The sequence below is a fragment of the Pinus tabuliformis genome, chromosome 5_1 (genome assembly GCF_031772625.1).
Source record: "Pinus tabuliformis cultivar Carrire ecotype Pingquan chromosome 5_1, CPIR1, whole genome shotgun sequence".
Taxonomy (NCBI): domain Eukaryota; kingdom Viridiplantae; phylum Streptophyta; class Pinopsida; order Pinales; family Pinaceae; genus Pinus; species Pinus tabuliformis.
In genome coordinates, this window is record NC_142305.1 from 931,151,124 (window position 1) to 931,173,606 (window position 22,483).

Consider the following 22,483-nt stretch of genomic DNA (forward strand, 5'->3'; position numbering starts at 1 on the left):
GCCATAATCGCCCTGATGGATGAATAATGAGCCACTGGAGCAAACGTCTCCTCATAGTTAGTGCCCTCAACTCATGAGAAGCCCCTGGCCGCAAAAGTGGCCTTGTACTTCTCCACACTCCCATTTGCTCCATGCTTCACCTTGTACCTCCAATGTGAGCCTACCACTGATTTTCCCTTTGGGCGTGGTACAATCTCCTAGACATCGTTCTTCATGAACCTCTCCATCATGGTATCCTGCCAAACTTGTTGAGAGGTTGTCTCCTTGTAACAAGAGGGCTGTTAGTCTAACAACCTAGTCATCAATGCCATGTACCTAGTGTACTTTTGTGGCTGCTTGCTCTGCTCGAATGTAGGGCTGGGAGTCTCAACTCACTCCTGGGCCACTTGAGTCAACCTCTTGACCCGCTCGACTCCCTTCCTCCCTGTGTTGGGAGTCACTCATTGAGTGGTTGCCTACACTTCTCTTGGTCTCTTCTCTTCATCCTATAATGAGTCCTTGTCGTCTTGTTGTACAACTTGCTTGCCACTTGGCTGAGACTCGGTCTTTGGTATTGGCTTAGGCTCCTGCTTGGGAGCAAGAAGCTCCTCCTTAGGAACTCTAACTTGCTCTCGCTCGAAGGACTCCCTTAGAGATTTGTTCTCCGCAAACCTCATGTCCTGCTTGATAATTGTCTTCCTAAGTGATGGTATGTACACCTTGTATGCCTGAGGAGTCTCAAAGTAACCCACGAAAATTCCCTTATCGGCTATGGGCTCCAGCTTCTTCCTACTCTCTTTGGGCACATGGCAATAAATTCTTGTCACAAAGATGGAGAAGTGAGAAACATTAGGGTTTTTGCTTGTGAAAGCTTCCTTCGGTGTAACTCGAACAAGCACCTTGTGTGGATTCAAATTCTGCAAAAATACTACAATGTTGCATGCCTTTGCCCACAATAACACGGGCAACCCCTTGTCATGCTGTTGGAAATATGGTAGCCATGGTCGGTATTTTCATCATGTGGAAAAATATAAATTTTTGAATTTAAATTTTTGCCTCTAATAATTCAAGTGGCCTCTTATTATTTTAGGTCGGTTGGGACCCTAAGAGGCACCCATTTGACCCCCCTTTGAAGTATATATAAAGGAGATCCTTCTCATTTCAACACATCGAATTTGTCTTGTTCATCTTTGATCCAACAAAGTTGGGAGGAAAAGGAGAGAGCCGAAAATCTGAGGGAGGGCTATGGAATTTGGCTTGGCATTTGTCTTGTTCTTAGTTACTGGTTTGGCTATTATTTTTGATGTATTTGATGAATTATGAACTCTCTCTCTCTCTCATAAGGAAAGACTTTTTTGGGTTTCCCTCTTGTGGGTTTTGCCCTGACCTCAGGCCTAATTTCCTTGTCTCTTGTCTCATGGTTTCATGGTTATTTCTTTACTGCTCTTTCATGTTCTAATGGTTGAATTTTCTTATGTATAACTGCTTAATGATATTGGATGATTGAGGTGTGAAATTAATGCTAACCCAATCATTGGAAGTAGTTATTTGTGGAAGAAAATTTGTTTCTAGCTTGTGGCCTAGAAATTTCAACATGGTATGGGAGCCAGGTTGAAGAGCAGTTTGAAGAGAAGGACGAATTGCTAAAGGTCTAGCTGAATTTATGGCAAGTTCTGAGCATTCAAATCGATGTGAAGAAGGCCGATTCTGTAATCACACTTGAAATCAAAGGTCTGAACATGTAATGACAATAGTGATAGGACCGAAGTTCATCCGATATATGTAACAATGCTTTCTATTCATGCAAGCCTCTCTGTGAATATATGTGAGCTTATTCTTGGTTGAGAGCATCTCAGTGATATTGTGTGAACCTCCTATGAAGAACTATGGTTTTTTTCTTTGTAAATCGTGCATGCTACTTGCAAGCTCTGTGACTCCTCATATGCGAGATTTTCTGTGTCATTTATATTATATTATGTGAGCTTCTATTCTCCTATACCCGTTCTTAGTGGTTGAATGTTTATGGATCATATGAGCTAGCACCATTCTCCAATGAAAGTCTGAACCTAATCAAGGAGTGAGTAAAAATTTGAGAGCAATGCGAGTGGCACCTTTTTGGTATCTCGGTGGCATCAAGTTACTTTGAAAAATATGAGAAGTTCTGTGGCAAAATCACTATGGAAAATATGCGAATCCTATGGCATCTTATGTGATCACCCATGGCACCCTATGTGAGCTTCTATTATGTAATTCTGTTACACCTGTGGACCATGCGAGCTTCTCTGTGGTGATTCATGCGATGTGGCATTCATCGTATCTCTTGTGAAAAGTTGCGAGCTCTAAGGCAGCCTAAAATTTTGATCTATGGCTTCCAAATTATATCTCTGTGACATTGCGAACCTAAAGTAAGTCTGAGGCATTGTATGTACGTAAAGTTGTGGGAACATGGTACTTATATAACAAAGTCATGAAGTCTGTGCCATATCACAAATTCCCTCTAAGGTAAGGCATGCAAATTTTGTCTTAGCTCTCTCTATGGATCCGAGCTTTATGATCCAACTTATTGCAATAGCAATTATGATCCGATCATGAGAGCTTCTTTATGGCGTGGTATAGAAGTGCCTTTGTATGGTATGAAGTCAGATCCTAAACACAATGATATGGCCAAAGTCTAAAATCCGAGCTCCCTCCAAAAAAAATGATTAGCTTGAAGTGTCAAATCCATACGAATCCTGAGGTTGGATATCTATGTGATGAATCCAAGTTCCTCTGATAGATTGAAAGTTTATATTTGTCATTGTTCCATGATTGTATTGACTCGTTCAAAGCTACCGAATCTCTCAGAACATTCAAGTCTAAGGTCATCTCTATGGAAGCCGAATTCTCCAACTGATGTTAAGGTTCTATACGTAAAAGATCGAAACCTTCATTGCAAATAAGGCTGAATTGATTGATCTATAAGCAAAGGAGCTGACTTTCCCATGATTCAAGACTCTGTCACTTGGTTCAAAAGGAAAATTGAAGATCATAGTAAGAAAAATTGTGACTTTGAGGCCTTTAAAAAAGGGTCTCCTATTATGTCTCTTGACTAGGACCAAACTATTCAAAGAAGGCCGAAAATTCCAGGCATAAGGAATCATTAAGTCGAAGTCTTTAAGAAGCTAATCGAAGCAATACAGAGACCAAGTTCCTGTGTCATATGGTATATCTCTAAGAAATAGAAGCTTGATCTAAGTCTATGGTAAAGATAATGCAAGACCGAAACTCTTTTTGGTAAAAGTTCAGGTCTCCTCTAATGTGACTGTAATGTATCAATAATATTCCAGTGACATGTTAGTATCCAAAAGAATTCTGAAATATAAATTGAAATTGTCTCTATATTTGGTCATTGCAAGTCAGACACCTTTGGACTATTGATGAAGGATAGGGTGAAGGACAATCTTCAAGATTAAAGATTTTAAGCACAAAATTAAGTCTCTATATTGGATCGATTACCTCATCAAATGGATAACCAAATCTTTGGTCAGCCTGCAAATTGTTTTGACCAAGTGATGATGAAGAGTCTTGTATGGACCTATGTAAAAGATGTTGTAATCCTTTCTAAACCAAATGAAATTGTTTGGTTGACATAAGATATCGGTGCACCTATTACTAGAGAGGCCGAGTTTCGCCTTGAGTCTGAAGTTGACATTTGCAGGACAAGGTTCTTTCCAGATATTCAAGATAAAAAAATGATGACACCTAGACCTTTTGGAAAGAGAGATGCATTGTATAATAATGTTATGAGAAAGCATCTTACCTCGTAAAGATGGCAAATTGATATGATATGACCTCTAGATTTGAAGTCTATTATGGATTCTATGACTTGGCTTTGTAAACCTTAGCCTTATCTAGACAAAAAGGGTTGGAAAAGAAAGCCTTGATTAATTGCTTTCACATAGAAGAATAAACGCTAGCCTCTAGAAGATTTGATGTCTTATGGTGAGGCTGATTTGCACGACTAAAGATCAAGAGGGAGCTGTCATGATCAAAAAAGGTAAGTATCTTGTATTTCTTTTATTGTTTTAATCATTATTGACATTGGATTGTTTATGGTTTGTAAACCCTAGGTAGGGTTTGGAGAAGAAGATCTAAGGCTTATATCCTAGAATTGATTATGTCCAAAGAAACCTTAATGATGTGGATGATGTGGGCTTCTTGATGATGATGTAGACTCATGTTGATGATAATGTAGACTCCTTGACAATGATATGAATGAAGTTAATTCCTTGGCGATGTGGATTCCATGATAACGTGGATGAAATCAACTCCTTGATGGTGACATGGACTCCTTGTTGATGATTCCTTGATGATGTGGATGAAGTTGACTGAATCTAGAAAAGTTAATATCAAGCGGAGCTAACACATTCTCAAGAGATAAGTACTTTCTTGATTGTTTCTATTGTTGTTTTATTATGAGTCTCTTGTCTTTGTATATTTTGCTTGGTTGTATTTGTTCTTCCATGGCCTCCTAGCAAGGATTGCAAGTACATAATAAACACTGCCAAGGCTGTGTCATCATTGAAAATATGGAAGAACATAGTGACAAAAAGGCTCGTGATAGGATGGGCTTTGGAGTTAGAGGGAGTAGACAGGGTCAGCGTAATTGAAGCATGTTTTGATCCATGATGTAAAGAAGCCTGAGGTTTGAAGTCTTGAAGATTAACACTGATGCAAATCTGTTAAAGAAGAGCCCGTGACTTTTCTACTATGTATTGATGATGTGTTTTTGCTACGAACCTTTGGTGAAATCCCTACTGAAGTTGTGACATAATAGACTGTGAGTCCTTGGACACTTGAGGAAAATTTGAAGAAGTTGCGAGACTCTATTGTTGATTTGATGATTGGCACGTTGAACCACTTGATGCATGGAATTGCTGACTCTATTTGTACTGGATGTATTTTGGATACTGTATTGGTTTGAACAACATGGATGGTCCTGTTGTATGTAGCACGATTGAAGCTAGAAATGTAGTTGATTTGTGAAGCTGGTAGCTCCCGTGTTGGATAGTTGGTTGCTGATATTTGCTTTTGTGAGAAGCCACTTATTTTTTGCTAGATTTGACTATTGTTGTTGATATTTGCTTTTGTGAGAAGCCACTTATTGTCTGTTGGATTCGACCATCGTTACTGATGCTTGCTTCTGTGAGAAGCCACTTGTTGTTTATTGAATTCAACCATTGTTGTTGTTGATTGATTCTGTGAGAAGCCTCAGTGGAAGCTAAATGAATAATTGAATGATGTTACTAGAATTTGTTGAAATATGCCATGATTATGTTTATGTTGTTGAGCAGGTTCTAGATGTTTATGTGAGAATCTTGGAATGACTGAGAATCTTGTTGGAGAGGGAGCATTGATTATATAGCATCATGAATCTTCCTTAGGCTGTGTGCCAGGAGACCTATGGATTGGTTGGGAATATTGTCACTCGCTTAGGCTATGTGTCAGGAAACCAATGAGTCTGGTCGGGGAGCTTGGTTATGAGGCATTGAATTTGCGATTCCTCCCTTAGGTTGTGTGTTGTGAGACCTTGTGGTTGGGGAGATGCATTGATGGTGATTCCTCCCTTAGGTTGTGTGCTGTGCGACCTTGTGGTCGGGGAGATGCTTTGAGATGGTGATTCCTCCCTTAGGTTGTTTGTTGTGAGACCTTGTGGCTGGGGAGATGCATAGAAATGGTGATTCCTTCCTTAGGTTGTGTGCCACGAGACCTATGGATTGGTTAGGGAGATGGGCCCTGTGCATATATGGCCTCGTGAACGATATTGATTGGTGGGACATGTTTGATGCTATCTTTCCTTATGATGAGACTGATTATCTCTCCCTTAGGCTGTGTGCCAAGAGACCTATAAATTGGTCGAGGAGATTGATCTTGACAGATAGAGGGACTTGCGTTTGTGATCTCTCCCTCAGGCTGTGGGATGGGAGACCTATGGATTGGTCGGGGAGATTGATCTTGAGAGAGAGAATGAAAAGTACTTCCCTGGCTAAGAGAGGGAGTGTTGGAAATATGGTAGCCATGGTTGATATTTTCATCACGTGGAAAATATAATTTTTTGTTTTTGCCTCCAATAATTCAAGTAAGCCTCCTATTATTTTAAGTCAGTTGGGCCCCCGAGAGGCACCCATGCGACACCCCCTTTGAAGTCTATATAAAGGAGAGCCTTCCTCCTCATTTCAACACATTGAATTTGCCTTGTTCATCTCTGATCCAGTGAAGTTGGGAGTAGAAGGAGAGGGTCGAAAATCCAAAGGAAGGTTATGGGATTTTGCTTGGCATTTGTCTTGTTCTTGGTTACTGGTTTGGCTATTATTTATGATATAGATGAATTATGAACTCTCTCTCTCTCATAAGGAAAGACTTTTTTGGGTTTTCCCCTTGTGGGTTTTGCCTTGGCCTTAGGCCTAATTCTGTCTCTTATCTCATGGTTATTTCTATACCGCTCTTTCATGTTCTAATGGTTGATTTTTCTTCTATATAACTGCTTAATGATATTGGATGAATGAAATGTGAAATTAATGCTCACTGAATCATTGGAAGTAGTTGTTTGTGGAAAAAAAATTGTTTCTAGCTTATGCCTTAGAAATCTCAACACACGCAACATGGCCTTGGCCGCTCCAACTATGCTACGGTTCTTCCTATCAGCCACCCCATTTTGCTGAGTGTTATGGGGTGATGTAAGCTCTCTCCTAATACCCTCCTTGGCACACACATCCCCGAAAGCATTGGATACATACTCCCCGCCATTGTCACTCCTCAATGCTTTGATCTTCTTCCTCGTCTGGTTTTCTATTAAGGCCTTAAACTCCATGAACTTGGAGAAGACCTCCTCCTCCTTCATAAAGAAGATTCATGCTTTCCTAGAATAGTTATCTATGAAGGTGACATGGTACCTATGTCTCATGAGGGATGAAGAAGAGAAGGTCCCACACACGTTTGAATGTACCACCTCCAAAATCCCTTTGCTCTGCTGTCTCGACCCTGAAAAGATGACTTGTCATACTTGCCAAGTGTGCAACCCTTGCACACTTCATGTTGGTCTATAGTGCACTATGGTAGCCCTATGGCTATCTGCTGAAGAATCTTCAATGCTGCATGATGCAAATGCCCCATCTGTCTGTGCCAAAGCTCCCCCACGTCTCTTCCATGCTCACACCTTGCCTTGTTGTTCAAGGTTTCGTCTGTCTCAACTTGCAACTTATAAAGGTTCTTCATCCTCACACCATTCTGCTTCATGGCTCCAAATTCTAAGTGCTTGAGGTAGCCCTTTTCTCTGCTAAAAATGGCATCATAACCCTTTTCCTCTAAGGTGGAAACAAAAACAAGGTTTTTTTGAAGGCCTGGAACATAGAGGACATCAAGTACCTACCATCATCTCCTAGCTCAGTGTGAAATTGCATGTCCTTCTCCTTCAACTTGCCAAAATATTCCTTGCTCCTGGTCATGTGAAAGGATGCTCTAGAATCAATGTCCCAGACGCTGTTACTCACTGAGCTTGCCATGCAAGTTATCAATGAGGAATCCTTCTCAAACTAAGGATTAAAATCTCCTGCCTGATGTTGCCACATGATCCTTATTAGATCCCTTCCTCCAGTTATGACGCTTAGTGGCATAATGTCAAAACTGGTGGTAAGAGAAGCATTTGATCTTGCTAAGATCTTTCTTCTTCTCCTCGCCCTTTTGACTAGACTCAACCTTGCGTTTGCTCTTCTTTCCCTTGACCTTGCTTGCCATGGCAAAGTTCTCCTTGTCCTCTATCTTCACTGAAACTCTAGCTCTTGCCCCCCGTCCAAATTTCTTTTGGACGTAGTCTCCTCGCAACCTTTCCCAGTTGGGAAGATTCTCTCTGCCATTGACTGCATCTTCAAAATTCTCCTAGGACTAGTGAAGTCCCAGTAGTGCAAGACTCACAAGGTCTATGTTTGCTATAGTCTCACTCACTCCAACGAGCTCATCCAAAACCTGGGTGAACCTGGAAAGGTATGTAATGATGGGCTCTCCTTTGCACATCTAGATATTTCTTAGCTTGTCCTTCAAGGCAAGCTTCTTGGCATCATTGGATCCTTGATACAATTCCATGATGGCTTTCCACATATCATTTGTTGTCGTCTTCCCATGGAGATGATGGATAATGTGGTCTTTGACCCCCTCAAGAATGATCCTCCTGGCCTTGGTGTCATTTTTGTTATGCTGGATCAATTGTTGGGCATTTGTAGGCGCAGTTTGTGGGTTCTTCGCAAATTCTAGCATCCCATATCTTCCTACACCACTGAAGTCCGCTCCTTCCATGAGCAGAAATAAGAGGCTCCCTCTAAATAGTGATCTACCCTTAGTCCTTGGAATGACATACTGCTATCCAAAATACTGCTCTTCAAACTCTAGCGTAAGCCCATTGACTGAACTACGCTCTTCATTGACTGAACAATCTTGGTGTTGGTTTTTATACAGAGCGTGGCTTTGCTACCATGTTAGTTTTCTTTAAACTTTGCAACTACTTATATGAATTTACTGAAAATCAAGGCAATTGAAATTGAAACCAAGTTTAACTTTCACCAAGATACAAAGTTTCTTAACATTCAACATGCAACGAAAAACGAAAAATACTTTAGCTCAAAAAACACATGCACATACATAAATTTGACACTAGTGTTTTACCCAAGAAACCCAGTTGGGAAAACTTGCTTTCTTTGTTGTGGGCTTTTTATTGATTGTTCTTTGAGCAAATGGATTTTTTACAAATTTAGTATCTTGCTACTGTAGCCAACAAATAGCCTTTGAGAGATTAATCTTGGCTCCACAATTGCTCTATGCCTGCTCTTAGACCACTGCTCTTAGCCTTGAGAAGATGCTCTCGGTCCTTCCTCTTGTTCTTAGCCTGCACACACAATTGTTTCATGCTAAAATTAGGTTCGACTTCTGCTCTTTGAATTCTCGATCTTCGCTCCTCAACCAATGCGCCTTGCCAAAAATAAAGAACCATCCATTTGTGCCTTCGCCCTTCTCTTCCCTTAATCAATCTTTGGTTCATGCAAAGAGGCCAAGTTCGAATTTGTGTTCACACAAGTGCAATGAGTTCCTTTTGCTAGTTATCTAGAGCAAGTTGCAGTTACACTTGGAATAGCTCTCAACTGGCTCGAGTTGTTCCTTGTTTTCCCTCTAGTTGTGAACTGAGTTAACTGAGGACTTGACTTGTCCTCTCTTCATTTGTCTCTAAAGTCTTAACTCAACCTAAATAAACTTGTCATTGTAGTTTTAACTTGTCCTAATTGGACTTGTCTTTGCCATCTCATCCTGTAGTCTAACTGAAGTGACTCCAACGAACTGAAGCACCAACACTATGCACACAATCTACTGATGATCGTTCCAGTGAACTGGAAATCAACTCATCACATTGAAGTCTATGTCTTGAATTCACATTCATGCTAGAGAAAGACAATTCAAGGTCTTTACTAGCTAAGTCTCAAGCCAGAAGACCTTCCTTCACTACATTTTTAACATGTTGCCTGTAAGAGATTGGGTTTCCTTCTTTAAGAAAGGAACATGTAGATCATGAATGGGATGTGCCCCCTTTGGGTCAATACTTATGATTGAATTTGAAAGAACACAATCAAGAAGATTTTTGGATGTAACACCATATACATATTTATTATAGTGTTCCATGGGGATGTGTCCCCCAGGGTGGGGGGTTCACCCCCATGTTTTTCCATGCTCTCTAAACAGGGAGGGGTGTGCCTTGTGAAACATTTCCCCACGACCCCCTTTGGGGGAAACATATGGGGAAACATTTCCTCATTACGAGGATGCATTCTCCCAAAAGGGAGTGTCTAAGCGCCCTCCTCCCCTAGTTTTTTTGTCCAAAAACCAATGAAGATAGAACAAAGACGAGGGTTAGAGCTTTGTGGAGTTTTTGGCTTTGGTAATTAATGGTAATAATAAATTCTTAAGATAAGTAAGAGTGATATTCTCCCTTATCTTAGCTTTTCTATCCAAAGGTAAGATACGTGAAAGTCACCTTCTCCTTTATCTTAAATTTTCAATCCTTTTACTTAAATTTTAAAAACATTGTCATTAATTGTTTCAGGGTGTTTGAGAGTGGTTCCAACCTCATCGAACTTCACATGGAGAAAGTAGAAATTTCATATCCCATTGAAAATTCAAGAAATTAACATTTTTCAAGATTTTAGTATTGGCAAGACTATTGCATAATGATGAATTTGGATGGGATGAATTCTTATTGTTGGGATTTTAATATTTTATCATCATTATCATTATTTTTATGATTTTAGAGTAGGGACCCTTAAGCTAGGGACCTTGATGTGCCCTCATCCCCCCTAAATTTCCCTAAAATTTGGGGGTGCTCCTACACACCCCTTTTGTGTGTCTCCCATCTCTAGGAAACTTGGTGGAACATAAATTCATACGGATTTAAAGATAATATAATATAATTGTATTAATGTTTGATGAATGACCGCTAAAGTGGGTCAATGGGAGCATTAGGTACAAATGATGTCCATACAAAGAGGGAACACTAAAGTGACTGCTTCTATATGAAAAGAAGATGCATAAATTAAAATAAGAGTCTAGTCTAGAGCTTGCAGCGCCAACTCCAAAGATGGAGATATGATTCAGAGAGAGATGTAGAAGGTGAGTAGATCTAGAATCTTTGGTACCATTTATATGTAGTAGATACAAATTTGCTGAGGGTGGTCAAGATGGCCTTGTTGATGTTTAGAGTGGATGTTTAAATCATTGTGATAGATCTGCACAGTAATTCATATCAGGTTGTCAAATGCTATGTGCATTGCTCTATACCTGCATAGAGTAGGCCAAAATGCATAGTGCCATGAACAAAGATGGCCCCACCTTGTAGAAAAAGTAGTCTTAAAATGGTCCTTGTGGTTAACCTTTTTCTGGTTGTAATCAGAGAAGGCATGTGGCCAGGGCATTATTTGAGAACCTAGGACTTATTGCAAGATTAACTACTTGTTGGGGAGAAGGACATTCTCTATTATGCTAGCTTGATTAAGGGCACAAATATTGACACGATGTCTAATATTCCCATTCTTCATATGGTTGGGTACCAAATTGGCAACCCACTAGAATATTGGAGAGGAAAAATGATATGTGCATCTAAAATTTTATTTATTCCCTTTTGAATAGTAGCCTCCAAAGTAGGGTTGACAGGACAATGTCTCTTTTTAATCGGCATGGCATACCTTTTGATAGGTATGGCTTGTTGGATAATGTCCAGATCAAAATCATGCAAGTCAGCATATGACCAAGCAAAAACATCCTTGAATACTAGAAAAGATGTATAAATTTATCCTCCTCTTTTTCAGAGCAGTTAGCAACTATGTACAAGGCTTTTGGTTCCTTTTGTGATTCTATAGTTACAAGACTAGTTTCCTGTTCCTCAGAAGTTTCTTTGGTAAAGTAGTCTCTGCTATCAACATCACTTAGGGAAACCAAATTTTCCAAAGGAATCAAGCCCTTATGATATTTGTTATTTTTTAGAAGGATGATATATCATCGATTTGCTTCTTATTCAAAGAAAACAACAAATTTCTTCATGATCTTGAGATTCTTGCTAAGATTCATCATTGTTGAGGACATGAGGTGTATACAAGGAAACTACAAAGCTATTTAGTTGATGTTTTAGTGTTTGCTTATCAGCCACTGCAACATAAGTTGAAAGCTTATTGAAAAATGTATTTTAGATTTCCACCGATGTGAGTTCAATTAAAGAGGAATAAATTCTCAATGATGTCCCAAACCAATTGAGAATAACTTTTAAGTTGTGTTTTGAAGGAGATAAGATAGGGTAGAAGAATTTTATTAATATTGAACAAACAATCTCAAATAGGTCAATGGGATTGCTAAGTACAATGGTATCAAAACACTATGGGAATGCAAAGGTCAATCCCATAAAAAAGTTATAACATATGAAATCTAATAACTAGAGAAAAGTGTTCTGCAGGGGAAATTTGAGTGATATTGATTGTGAAGGGCCAAAAGTCAAAAGCTTGGAAGTTGTCAGAGAGGATGTGCATTTAACTAAATTGATAGTTGGTTCAAAATCACTGACAAGAGGGAAATGACTACATCTTAATTTGTCAACTCCATCTAATCCTAAAGTGAAATCTTCAAACTCAACTACATTACTTGTACATGTGAAATTTAGTCGATTGGAAAGTGATGCAACTTGCCCAAGTTTGAGTATACTACAATGCATGCACCACATCCTTCACTTGAAGAAACCCCATCAAAGTGAAAGTACCAAACCTGATATTGCAATCGAGTATGGGCTCCATGCTATCAGCGTTATCCTCTTTGGTGAAGATTTAGTATGCACCAAAATTTGCTCGATTCTCAACATGGTTAATGTTGGGTTGTGGGAGACATTCAATGTAAGGGCTAATTCTTTGTTCCCTCCTAACAATGATGTTTTTCAGATTATAAGGGATGATTAAATGAGTGCCTTCAAGGCTCAAATAGCCACCAGTAAATTTTTCGAATCATGCCACCCTCATGTCTATCACCTGGAAATTGCAAGTTATTTTAATCTTGGAAAAAATTCATGAGTAAAGGTATGCCTTTGACTTCTCCAATGGTGGATTGCTGCTTTTTATAAAATACAAGTATGTTTGCAGTAGTTCCGTCAGTACTAGTTAGTGAAGTTTAGTACTAAATAGTCCAAGTTGTTCCATGACAATTTTGGACATAAGGGTATAAAACCTTCATCCACAAATTTACAACGCAGCAATGTGCTATTCTATCAAAAATCATTCATGGACACACAAAAGGAGGGTTTCTCTGCATGGTCTTGAGATAACTAATAGCAACTACCTCTTTCTCTAGGTCCTTGGGATACAACATTTGTTTGGGCAGTCTTGGGAAGAAATTGTTTCTTGGGCAGTAAAATGACAGCCAAGGGTTTATTAAGAATTTTTTTTGCTGTTCGGGAGACCTGAAAGCATCAAACATGGTCATTATAGCCTTGTAAATAGTATGGCATTTACAATATCTTATAAAGGGAAGTTAGGTGTTGGGAAGGAAGTGTACAACACAATCAGCTTAGTGTTTTTGGTTACACATGGAAAAATTTCCAGCCTCAGAAGAGATGGTTGCATTCCTAATTTGAACAACATTTGTGTTGTCTTTTGGGGTAGGTTTGACATGTTTTGGGTGTGAAAATTCGATTTCTTCTTGAAACAACAATGACTTTCTTATTGTTTTCAGTCAAATCAAGGGTTGCTATGGTTTGCATATGTTTTTTACGTTGTAAATGACCTTTCGTCAGTATAAAAACTTCAGAGGGGTCCATATCATGAATCTCATCACAAAAGTTACACCCCAAGCTAGATGATGAAGCATTCAAAAGTAAAGGTTGAGAAGGGGGTTTGGGTAGAGGTGGAAAGGAGGATTCAGGGGCTGCATTCGTAACTGTTCTCCTGTCGAAGGAAATCATGTAGTTATTCATGTCTTGGATAAGTTGTAGCATTGCAGACATGCCAGTGTTCTTCTTTAGGTCTTCTTGAGGTTAAGTCACCGTGTTGGGCTACATTCCATCATTAAGTTTGAAAATAGCAGAATTTTGAGGAAAGGCGAACAATCTTGTTTAAATTCACCCATTAAATTCGGCTGAATAGAAAGAATGTCGTTTCCATTAGTATTGGAACTAAATTCGCTTGGGAATTTGCTGAAATTCCTTGTTAGAATTAAAGAAATTCCCTATTCAAATTTTTGGTTTACTGGTTTGGTTGATGAGATTTGAAGTTTCTCTGCAATACTAAAATTCGTTCTTTGAAATGGTCACAGGGTATAGGTTGCCACAACTCGAAGGGTAATCAGAGAGAGACTCGTCTTCATTGGCTAGCCACCTTGAATTGCCTAATAAGCGCCTCAAATTGCCCATTTATGCACTTTATGTTATATTCTATAACATAGAATCTGATATGAATAGTGAGTATAATTTAAAATATATATACTATTAACTTATATGAAATGCTAGTTTTTTTTTTTCAAGGGAAATCATCCCCTCTCAGCCTGAGGGCAATAGTGAGGGTCAATACAATAATATTCATAGGCATGTAGCCATTACAACAATATTTTCTCATCATCATGTCACTCTCAAGGAATTGAATCTGGGTGGGGGAGATAACAACCATTCTGCCCAACGTTTTCTTTAAAAATAGAAATCCCTAATTTGGATCTAATTTTTCATGATCTCTAATCTTCGCTGAAATTGGCACACATTCTCTACTTCATAAAGAGTATCCACATTGTGATTGGTTTCCAAAACATAGAAATGCTAATTTTTCATCTTCTCTGATTCTCTTCAAAATTGGTACACATGCTATTCTCCACAAAAATTATCCAAAAATGTGATCGATTTCCAAAATGTAGGAACCATGCTTTTGAACTATTTCTTTTCATGTTTTTGATTCCTGCCAAAACTGAAAAATATGAATTTTCTAAAAATAGAAAATTTCCCAAAATAACAAATCTTGAAAATACCCTTTTGAGGCTCTCTCCTTTTCATGCATGCACCAAGTTTTGTGTGTTGCATGCAAACATGGGAAACATATTAGACTCCCAAAAATGTCATACTCTATTCTAGTATGAGTATGTGGTGATCTTTGAAGAAAAATGCTTGGAAGATCTGATGCAAGAAACATGTTCAATCTTTAACTCGGAATAAAGATCTGCGACCATGTGGCAAGTCTAGTTGAAGTACTATTGATGCCGAATCAATTATTGATGTATTCATGAGCTGCTGATGCTGTGTTAATTATAATATATCCATGAACTGTTGATGCCATATTAATTATAATCTATGATGTATCCTTGAACTTTTGATGCTGAATCAATCATTAATGTATCCTCAAACTGTCGACTCTGAATCAATTAAGGTGAGCTTTTGAGAAGTTAATTTTGAGTGATAACAGTCAGAACACCCAAGAATGAACTAAATATAGTCAACTGCGGTGACTTCATTGCACTGCATTTGTAAAGGGACTGTTTTCAAAAATTATTGCACATTGCCTTGAAACTAGTACTTGAGCTACGGGGTTTTCTTCACTGCCATTATCAATGATTAGAGAGATCAACTGGCCCTTTACCTGGCAAATTTGGGTGAAGAATGTAACTTTTGGGACTCGCTGAATGGTGTAAATTGTCTGGATAGGCTGCAGTTTTCAAGCAACTAGATTGTCAACTGTATTCTCTGCATCTTTTAGTTCAGGTTGTTATGTGTGCACTTCTCAGTGGAATAACAATATAATTCTTCTACTTTCCTTGACCAGCAAATCAAGATGGTTCGTTGTCTATTAGGGTTGGATGGAAGGTGGAAGGCTGTGAGGAAGAAGCATTGGTTTTGTTGCAATTGGAATTAGCACTGGTATCAGATCAAGTTTGTTTTCAGCAGAAGCATTGGTGTTGTGGGAACTGAATTTGGCACTGTTATTAGATCCAAGTTTGTTTTCAGCGGATATGGCCATATTATTTTCTCTTTCCAAAGAATCCACTTTAGGCATGTCTCCATTTTTTTAAAGTCTAGGAAGGACACTGGAAGGAAACTTGATCTTAAGTACCTAATTCTGTTCTGGAATTTCAAGCTTGACTTGAAACTTAAACAGCTCAACGTCTTGTGCAGTGATCAATTGTGACCGATATAGAGCAGTGCTACGGTAATTAGGATCTCATCTATGTTAATAATCTCAGGCTGAGACTTGAAATATGTGCCTCAAGGCTGTAACGAAGACTAATTTTTTTCACCATTGATGCTGCGGTTGAACTTAGTTATTTTGACCTTTGCTTCCTGGTGAAAATAAATCTGTGATCCTCGTTTGTCAGTTGTCGGTTTTGCAGATCCTGGTTTGATTTTCAGCCTAACCGGCAAGGATTTGTTCAAGGGCACTGATATTAACTGAGTAGCATTCCAATTCAGCCATACATGCCCTTTTGGGAGCCCTGAAACAAAGAAAGTAGATGTGGAAGAAAGCCCTTCAGAACAATAATTTTTTCTAAAGATAGTTAGATGGTGGAAATAACTGAAAATCAGCGAGGAGTTTTGTTTGTTTAACGACAGGAGGAAAAAGATGCTTATAAGTGAAAAATCTACTTCTCTATAAAATATTAGTTTGACCTGAAAATCCTGACTTTTTTGAACTTATCATGAGGTACCAAATGCCGTACAAAAGTGCAGAACAGAAGTGAACTCAGGTTCTGTTGCAGAAAAAAATGATATACATAGTGAGACCTTCTGTCTGGGAAAGTTTCAGACTGAAAGGAGGAGGATGGGTTTGGTAGGTTTTTTGAAGCTTGATTCCAGGTAGACAAGCTGTAGAGTCAAATCTGGATTGACATTAAGGTGATTACAAGGCTTGATTAGTTTTATTGGTGTTTGCTCTAGCAAAGATAAGGGATGGGATGGAAGTGCTTGAGGTGACTATATCTAGAGGTTACGAGTGATTTTGTTTGATACTAATTAATTGCGCTTAAAGGCGTTAGTTCTAAGGCCCATTATGATAGATAGATACCAAAGCTGGAAGTAAATAGAAATAGTATAAAAAAATGATATTGACATAGATATATTGTTACAGTGCAAATATAGTAATCCATGTGAGCTCCGAGTTCTATTAAATAGAGTGAGATTACAATCAGCTTAAATCCATTTTCAATGATAATAAATTCTACACTCCAAGGGATTTGATCCTTTTTGAAGCTTAATAGCTCTGGGGTTACCATAGATAGAGATATGAGGTTAACATGGATCTATGCTGATGTGAAGATAATTACAAAAATGATCATTTTTAAATATGTACAAGGAAGTTGTTGCAACTATATATAAACCTAAGTTACCAGGATACCGATACGGATCCGGTAGCTTTTTGAAAATCCAGGATCTGGATACGACAAGGATATGTCAAGTACAAAAAAAAATAATAATATTTTTAAAATTTAAAAAAACGCTTAGTTCAAAAATCAAATACTCCCCGAAACCATCAAACACTTTTAGAACTGACACCATTAGATATATTATAAATGTGAAGACTGTAACACTGAAATGATGCATCCTCCCTCATTCAAAGTAACAAAAATGATAATAGTAAATACATTTACATATCCTCAAATGGATCTGCATTATCTTCTACATATTGCAACTCTACATTATGAATAGATGATGGAGGTCTTGGAATGTAGGAAGTTGCATTAGTAGGCTGGACTGGTGGTGGAACAATATCCTCAAGTAGGTTGAGGTGAGTCATGGCATTCAGTGTCAGGTTCAAGTCAAAGATCTTAGGGTCCACATCTCACATTCTGCTCAGACTTTTTTTATACTCCGGTTCAACATGTGATAGAAGGTAGAGGTTGGAATGAACATACACAAGATCTTCAACTTTGCTGCTCCCAGCTTGTTTTGATTCACTGAATGGATGAAGCCATATGTACTCCAATTCCTCTTAGTGGACGAAGAACTAGCAACCTGTGATAACAACCTGGTGGCTAGAGTGGAGAGATGAATGTTATCCCCACCATGGAAGCCCCACCAAGTAATAGGATCAAGATGACCTCGATCATCCATAGCTATTGGATCTGAAACGCTACCAGTAGATTGTACAAATCCTCCAAATTTTTGGCGTACTTCCATTGCAACTCCCATATCTCTTTAAATTTTCCTCAAAGTTGTCTTGTATTTTTGTACCACTTCAGAATCCTTGTTTGGCGCTATTCTACTAGGTAAAGACAAAATTTTGGAATGATAATATTTAGGGTGCAATGCATAGGCCAAAAGTTGTGTTGGTGTTTTCATTTTGTTCCACCTTTTTGTAAATGTCTTTCATTTCATAATAGAATGTTTCAAAAGGGTCATTTTCACTTGCCCTAATAATTTCTCTTATCCTCTCCAACATACTATCAATGTTTTCATAAACTTCCTCCAAGCAAGGTGTATCTGTGTCAAATGTCCTGGTCAAGGTCAAGATTGGTTCAGTAAACCGCAAAAAGTATTGGACCTTGTCCCACCATGCATCATCAAGAATGATGGACTTGTTTTTTTGCTCTCTATCAGAAGTGGGAATCTTCCATGATTCCTAAAGAGGGTCAATGACCATTGCTCGTAATGTTTGTCTCACCTCCACAAGTCTCTTTATGACAAGAGTGTGGAAGGCAAAGTGAGTTTCAACAACCTACAAGTTTCAAAAATTCAAATCTCAAATGAGAAATTATATACAAATTTGTAATTAAAATTAAGAATTTCCAATACAAATTTGAAATAATATTGATTAAAAAATATAAGTACCTTCAATAGCTCCAAATTTGCAAAACCTCGATATATGGCTTGGGACATTGAATGATTGGTTATGAACATTTGGATTTCTTCTACTTCCGCATATATTTCATTAATCCATTCAATCTCACCAAAATTGGCAAGCATAAGGTTCAATGAATGTACTGCACATGGAGTCCAAAAGATGTGATCATATTGACCCTCCACAATCAAACTTGCAACTTTACAAACCTGTGCGTTGTCCGTAATGACTTGGACAACATTACGTAGCCTTACATTTTCTATTGCATCAATAAGAGTTGTGGATATGAAAAATGCATTTTTTTCTATTCTACTGTAATCAACAACCTTCAAAAACATTGCCCCTTGGGGGCATACTGCAACAACATTAATTAATGGACGGTTTCTTTGGTCTCTCCATCCATCAGAAATGATGGACACCCCTGTTTCTGCTCATATATCTCGTATTGTTTGTAGCTATCTATCCACGGATTGTCTTTCTGATGCCAACAAAGTAGTGCAGACCTTTTCATATCCAACGCTTTTCTACCCTTTTGGCCCTTCATTAACTGCCTTAATCATTTGTTGCCAATAAGGGGAACACACCAAATTGAACGCTAGTCCATTTTGCATAGATGCAACGAGCTACATCCGCGTGTTCCGGCAAATGAATCAGGATCCATTTCTGGCGAAGAGGATCGTTTCCCAAATTGCAAGATCCGCCACCTACCGTATTTTACACGTATTCCTGCCGATTCGGATCCGGGGATCTTGGCCCCCTTGTTGCTGGATCCGGAAACTTAGATATAAACTGTACACTATATTCATTGAGTATTTGTACAACTTGAATGGGCCCAATGGTGAAGAGCATGTGTTTCCTCCTAAGCAGTCGCAGGTTCAAATCCAGAGGGGTAGAGTATGTACACCATTGTAGACTTTAGCAATCTAATTCCCAGGCAGAGGCGGGTTCCTTGTGCCACAAACATGGGGGGTGTCATATGCTAATTTTGTGTCTAACTAATTTCTTGTGCTTGACACGACACATGCATGACATGTGTTTGACATAAGCCCTATTCGTGTCCCATAATTCAGACACATCTACAGTGAAAAATTGGCCCATGGTTTCTTAAAATTGGTTTTTCTCCTCATTCTCATGCAAATCAGTCACAGGTTTGGAGCTCTCAGAGATTTTTGGGTGCAGCGAAGGGCACTAAGCAGTGTTAGAAGGAATTCCAAGTGTTGGGAAGTGGATTTGTCGAGGACCTACTAATGCTATGTAATTAATGGTAATGTTAAATTCTTAAAATAAATCGTTTTACTTAATTTTTAACATTACCATTAATTGTTTCAGGGTTTTTGAGAGTGGCTTCAACCTCATTGGATTTCATATGGACAAAGTAGAATTTTAGATCCCACCCAAAAGCTAGCACACTTCACAGCTTTCAAAATTTCAATATCTGGGGGATTGCAACGTTTTCATTCGATTCTGTGATCTATGAGTGTATGGAATTAACATTAAATCAAGAGCACCAAACCCTCTATATACCTCGATGTTGGTAGTGGTGATTGTTGAACTCCTCTATCATAACCCTAGTAAAAATGTACCATCACTAAAAAAATCCTATTTGACATGTTACTCTTTTTCTATCTCATTTCAATGTTTAGAGGGTGATATTAATGATGAGGATTTCAAGATTAGGCAATGATTTTTAATCTAGCTGTTTTAGATAGCCGTTGATGGTCAACCTAATCAACCTAGCTGTTTGGATGATCTGCTCTCCTTATGTAATTGGCAGCCATGATCTGGCTCCTCAACTTGTCTTCGACAAAAGTTTTCTACATGTGATTTACGCCGAAATTCTTCTTAATATATGTTGTACTAGTTATTTGTTGTAACGTGATTTTTTTTGGACTTTAGAGGCCATTTAGAGGCTCTTTGAAGATGTATTTTGGTTATATGCACTAGTTGTGTGATTGGATTTGTATCATAATCATTTAAAATTGTAAATATTTTTAATTTCTAAATTCTAAGAAATTTGAACCGGTCTATATTTCTTTCAATTTTGCATGTGTAATAATTCAATAATATATATATATATATATATATATATATATTTGTATGTGTAATAATTCAATATACTCCATGTTTTGTTTCTGGGGTTGAGACAATATATATATATATTTGTATGTGTAATAATTCAATATACTACATGTTTTGTTTCTGGGGTTGCCTGTCTCAGGTGGGACACTTGTATTTCCATGTCTGTGTCACTTGTCAAGTGACTTAGACACAAAAATTGGAATGTACATACACCAGTGACATGCTTAGAATTTTATAGCTATCTTTTTTTTTTTTGACCGACCTACATAATGATACCCCCAAGATAGTCCAGTTGTAGTACAAAGGATACAAGATAGTAAGATAGTATAACTAATTTAAGTCTTTATCATTTTGGTTGGTATAGCACATGTATCGTCCAATTCGAGATCTGCCTGAACTTGCAAGTTAAATGCTTCTTTTTGGTTTTACAGACGTTCGTAGCCAGCTATTTTACCAGCGGTCTTTAGTCTGATTGTTAACTTAGAAGTAAATCCTGGATGGTTATTAGCTGATATCAGAATTTACAAACTGACTATTTAGAAGCATTCAGTGTTTTCCCGTAAGCTTTAAATCTAAGCTATTTTACCAGCGGTCTTTAGTCTGATTGTTAACTTAGAAGTAAATCCTGGATGGTTATTAGCTGATATCAGAATTTACAAACTGACTATTTAGAAGCATTCAGTGTTTTTCCGTAAGCTTTAAATCTATGAAAGGTCATAGGGCATCACAATTTCACAGTTTGTGTTCTTTTGCATCGTATTTTGAAACAGGCTTGCTTGTTCATCTTTGATTTTTACACATCATTAAGTGGAAATTAATTCTGTTTTACGGCCAGTAACTCCGAAAGTCATGAAAATTTCAAGCCAAAGTCTACAGGTAGCTTTCAATTCTGCCAATTACTTCAATTTTTGTAGTTTGCTTTTCAGGTGAAGATGGCGGAAGATATGGTAGCCAGGGCAACTGGTGTAAATCATTCAATTCAAAACACAACCCAGATTTCACAAGCTTCTGGCATGCGATATATGGGTGGTCCAATAGAATCACCTGTAACTTCTGGTCCGCAGGATTCGAGTCGATACTCACATCCTGGACAGCCAGTCTCAACTCAAGGAATGACTTGCGATGTATCAAATATAAATGATCGGAGTAAAGAGGTATTGACACATAATGTTGGAACCAAAATGGGGCGGACACCCTCCATGCAACGGGTTGCGAGTTTAGAACATTTACAGAAGCGAATTCGCGGGGGAGTTGCCTGTGGATCCACGCCATGGAGTGGAGGCTGGGATACTGAAGGCTCACCTCGGATTGAGAATGGTGGACAGTAAGCTACTGGTCAATCTAATCTTTCATTAGCTGTAGATGTTCCCAGAATTATATTTGAATTTCCATCCAATGTGGAGTGTAAAGGTCAACGTGCCATCCGGGTACAAACTATTGTAGAAAAAAATGGCAAAGTTAGGTCTGAAAATATCCATTTGGCCTGCTCTAGTTGTACAGTACATGATTTTGCACTCGCACAACAATGGACTATAATATTTTCTTGGCAAGTTTAAATTCATTGATTCCCAGAGACAAGAAAGCTGCATGTGTAAATTACAAATGAAATTTAGGGAAGTCATTACATATATACAGGTTGCAATCGTTACATCATAAGAAAGGTTAGTGTTATCTGTTGTGTCTATAACATCTATGATTTCTTTGGCACTCTGGTTATACTTCATCGTTGTTGGGGGTAAGTTTCGGCCAATCTAATGCGGCCTGTTTTTATTTGGCTATTTCCACATCGACAGCTCATTAAATCAATGAATGTTTTATATAATTTATGTTACTTTCTTGAGGTATTTAAATCATCATATGCTGAAGGTTGTTTGTGCATCGTCGTACTGATTTTTCTGTTTTGCGGGCTCATGGGCTCAGGTTCTGTGAGCCCATGTGGCAAATGCAAATGCTGGAGAGACATGGTCATCTAAATCTTTTTAGCATATAGAATAGTGATGGCACAAAATTAAATGCACTCTAATTCGCACGTGATCAGAATGCCTATTATTGTCCTTTTATGGCACGTGGCT

General features: G+C 38.3%; 1 protein-coding gene across 2 annotated transcripts in view; it reads left to right on the forward strand.

The window, feature by feature from the left end:
• The window catches only part of LOC149167838 (light-inducible protein CPRF2-like), a 53,688-nt gene extending 31,421 nt beyond the window's left edge, over window positions 1-22,267 (forward strand). Inside the window, exon 6 of one of the 2 annotated variants that reach the window (XM_089433185.1) lies at window positions 21,326-22,267. In XM_089433185.1, coding sequence (XP_089289311.1) covers window positions 21,326-21,739 — 414 coding nt within the window. In that variant the 3' untranslated portion in view covers window positions 21,740-22,267. The remainder of the gene's footprint in view (window positions 1-21,325) is intronic. The other variant, XM_089433186.1, reaches the window with a different exon arrangement.
• The last annotated feature ends 216 nt before the right edge of the window (window positions 22,268-22,483 follow it).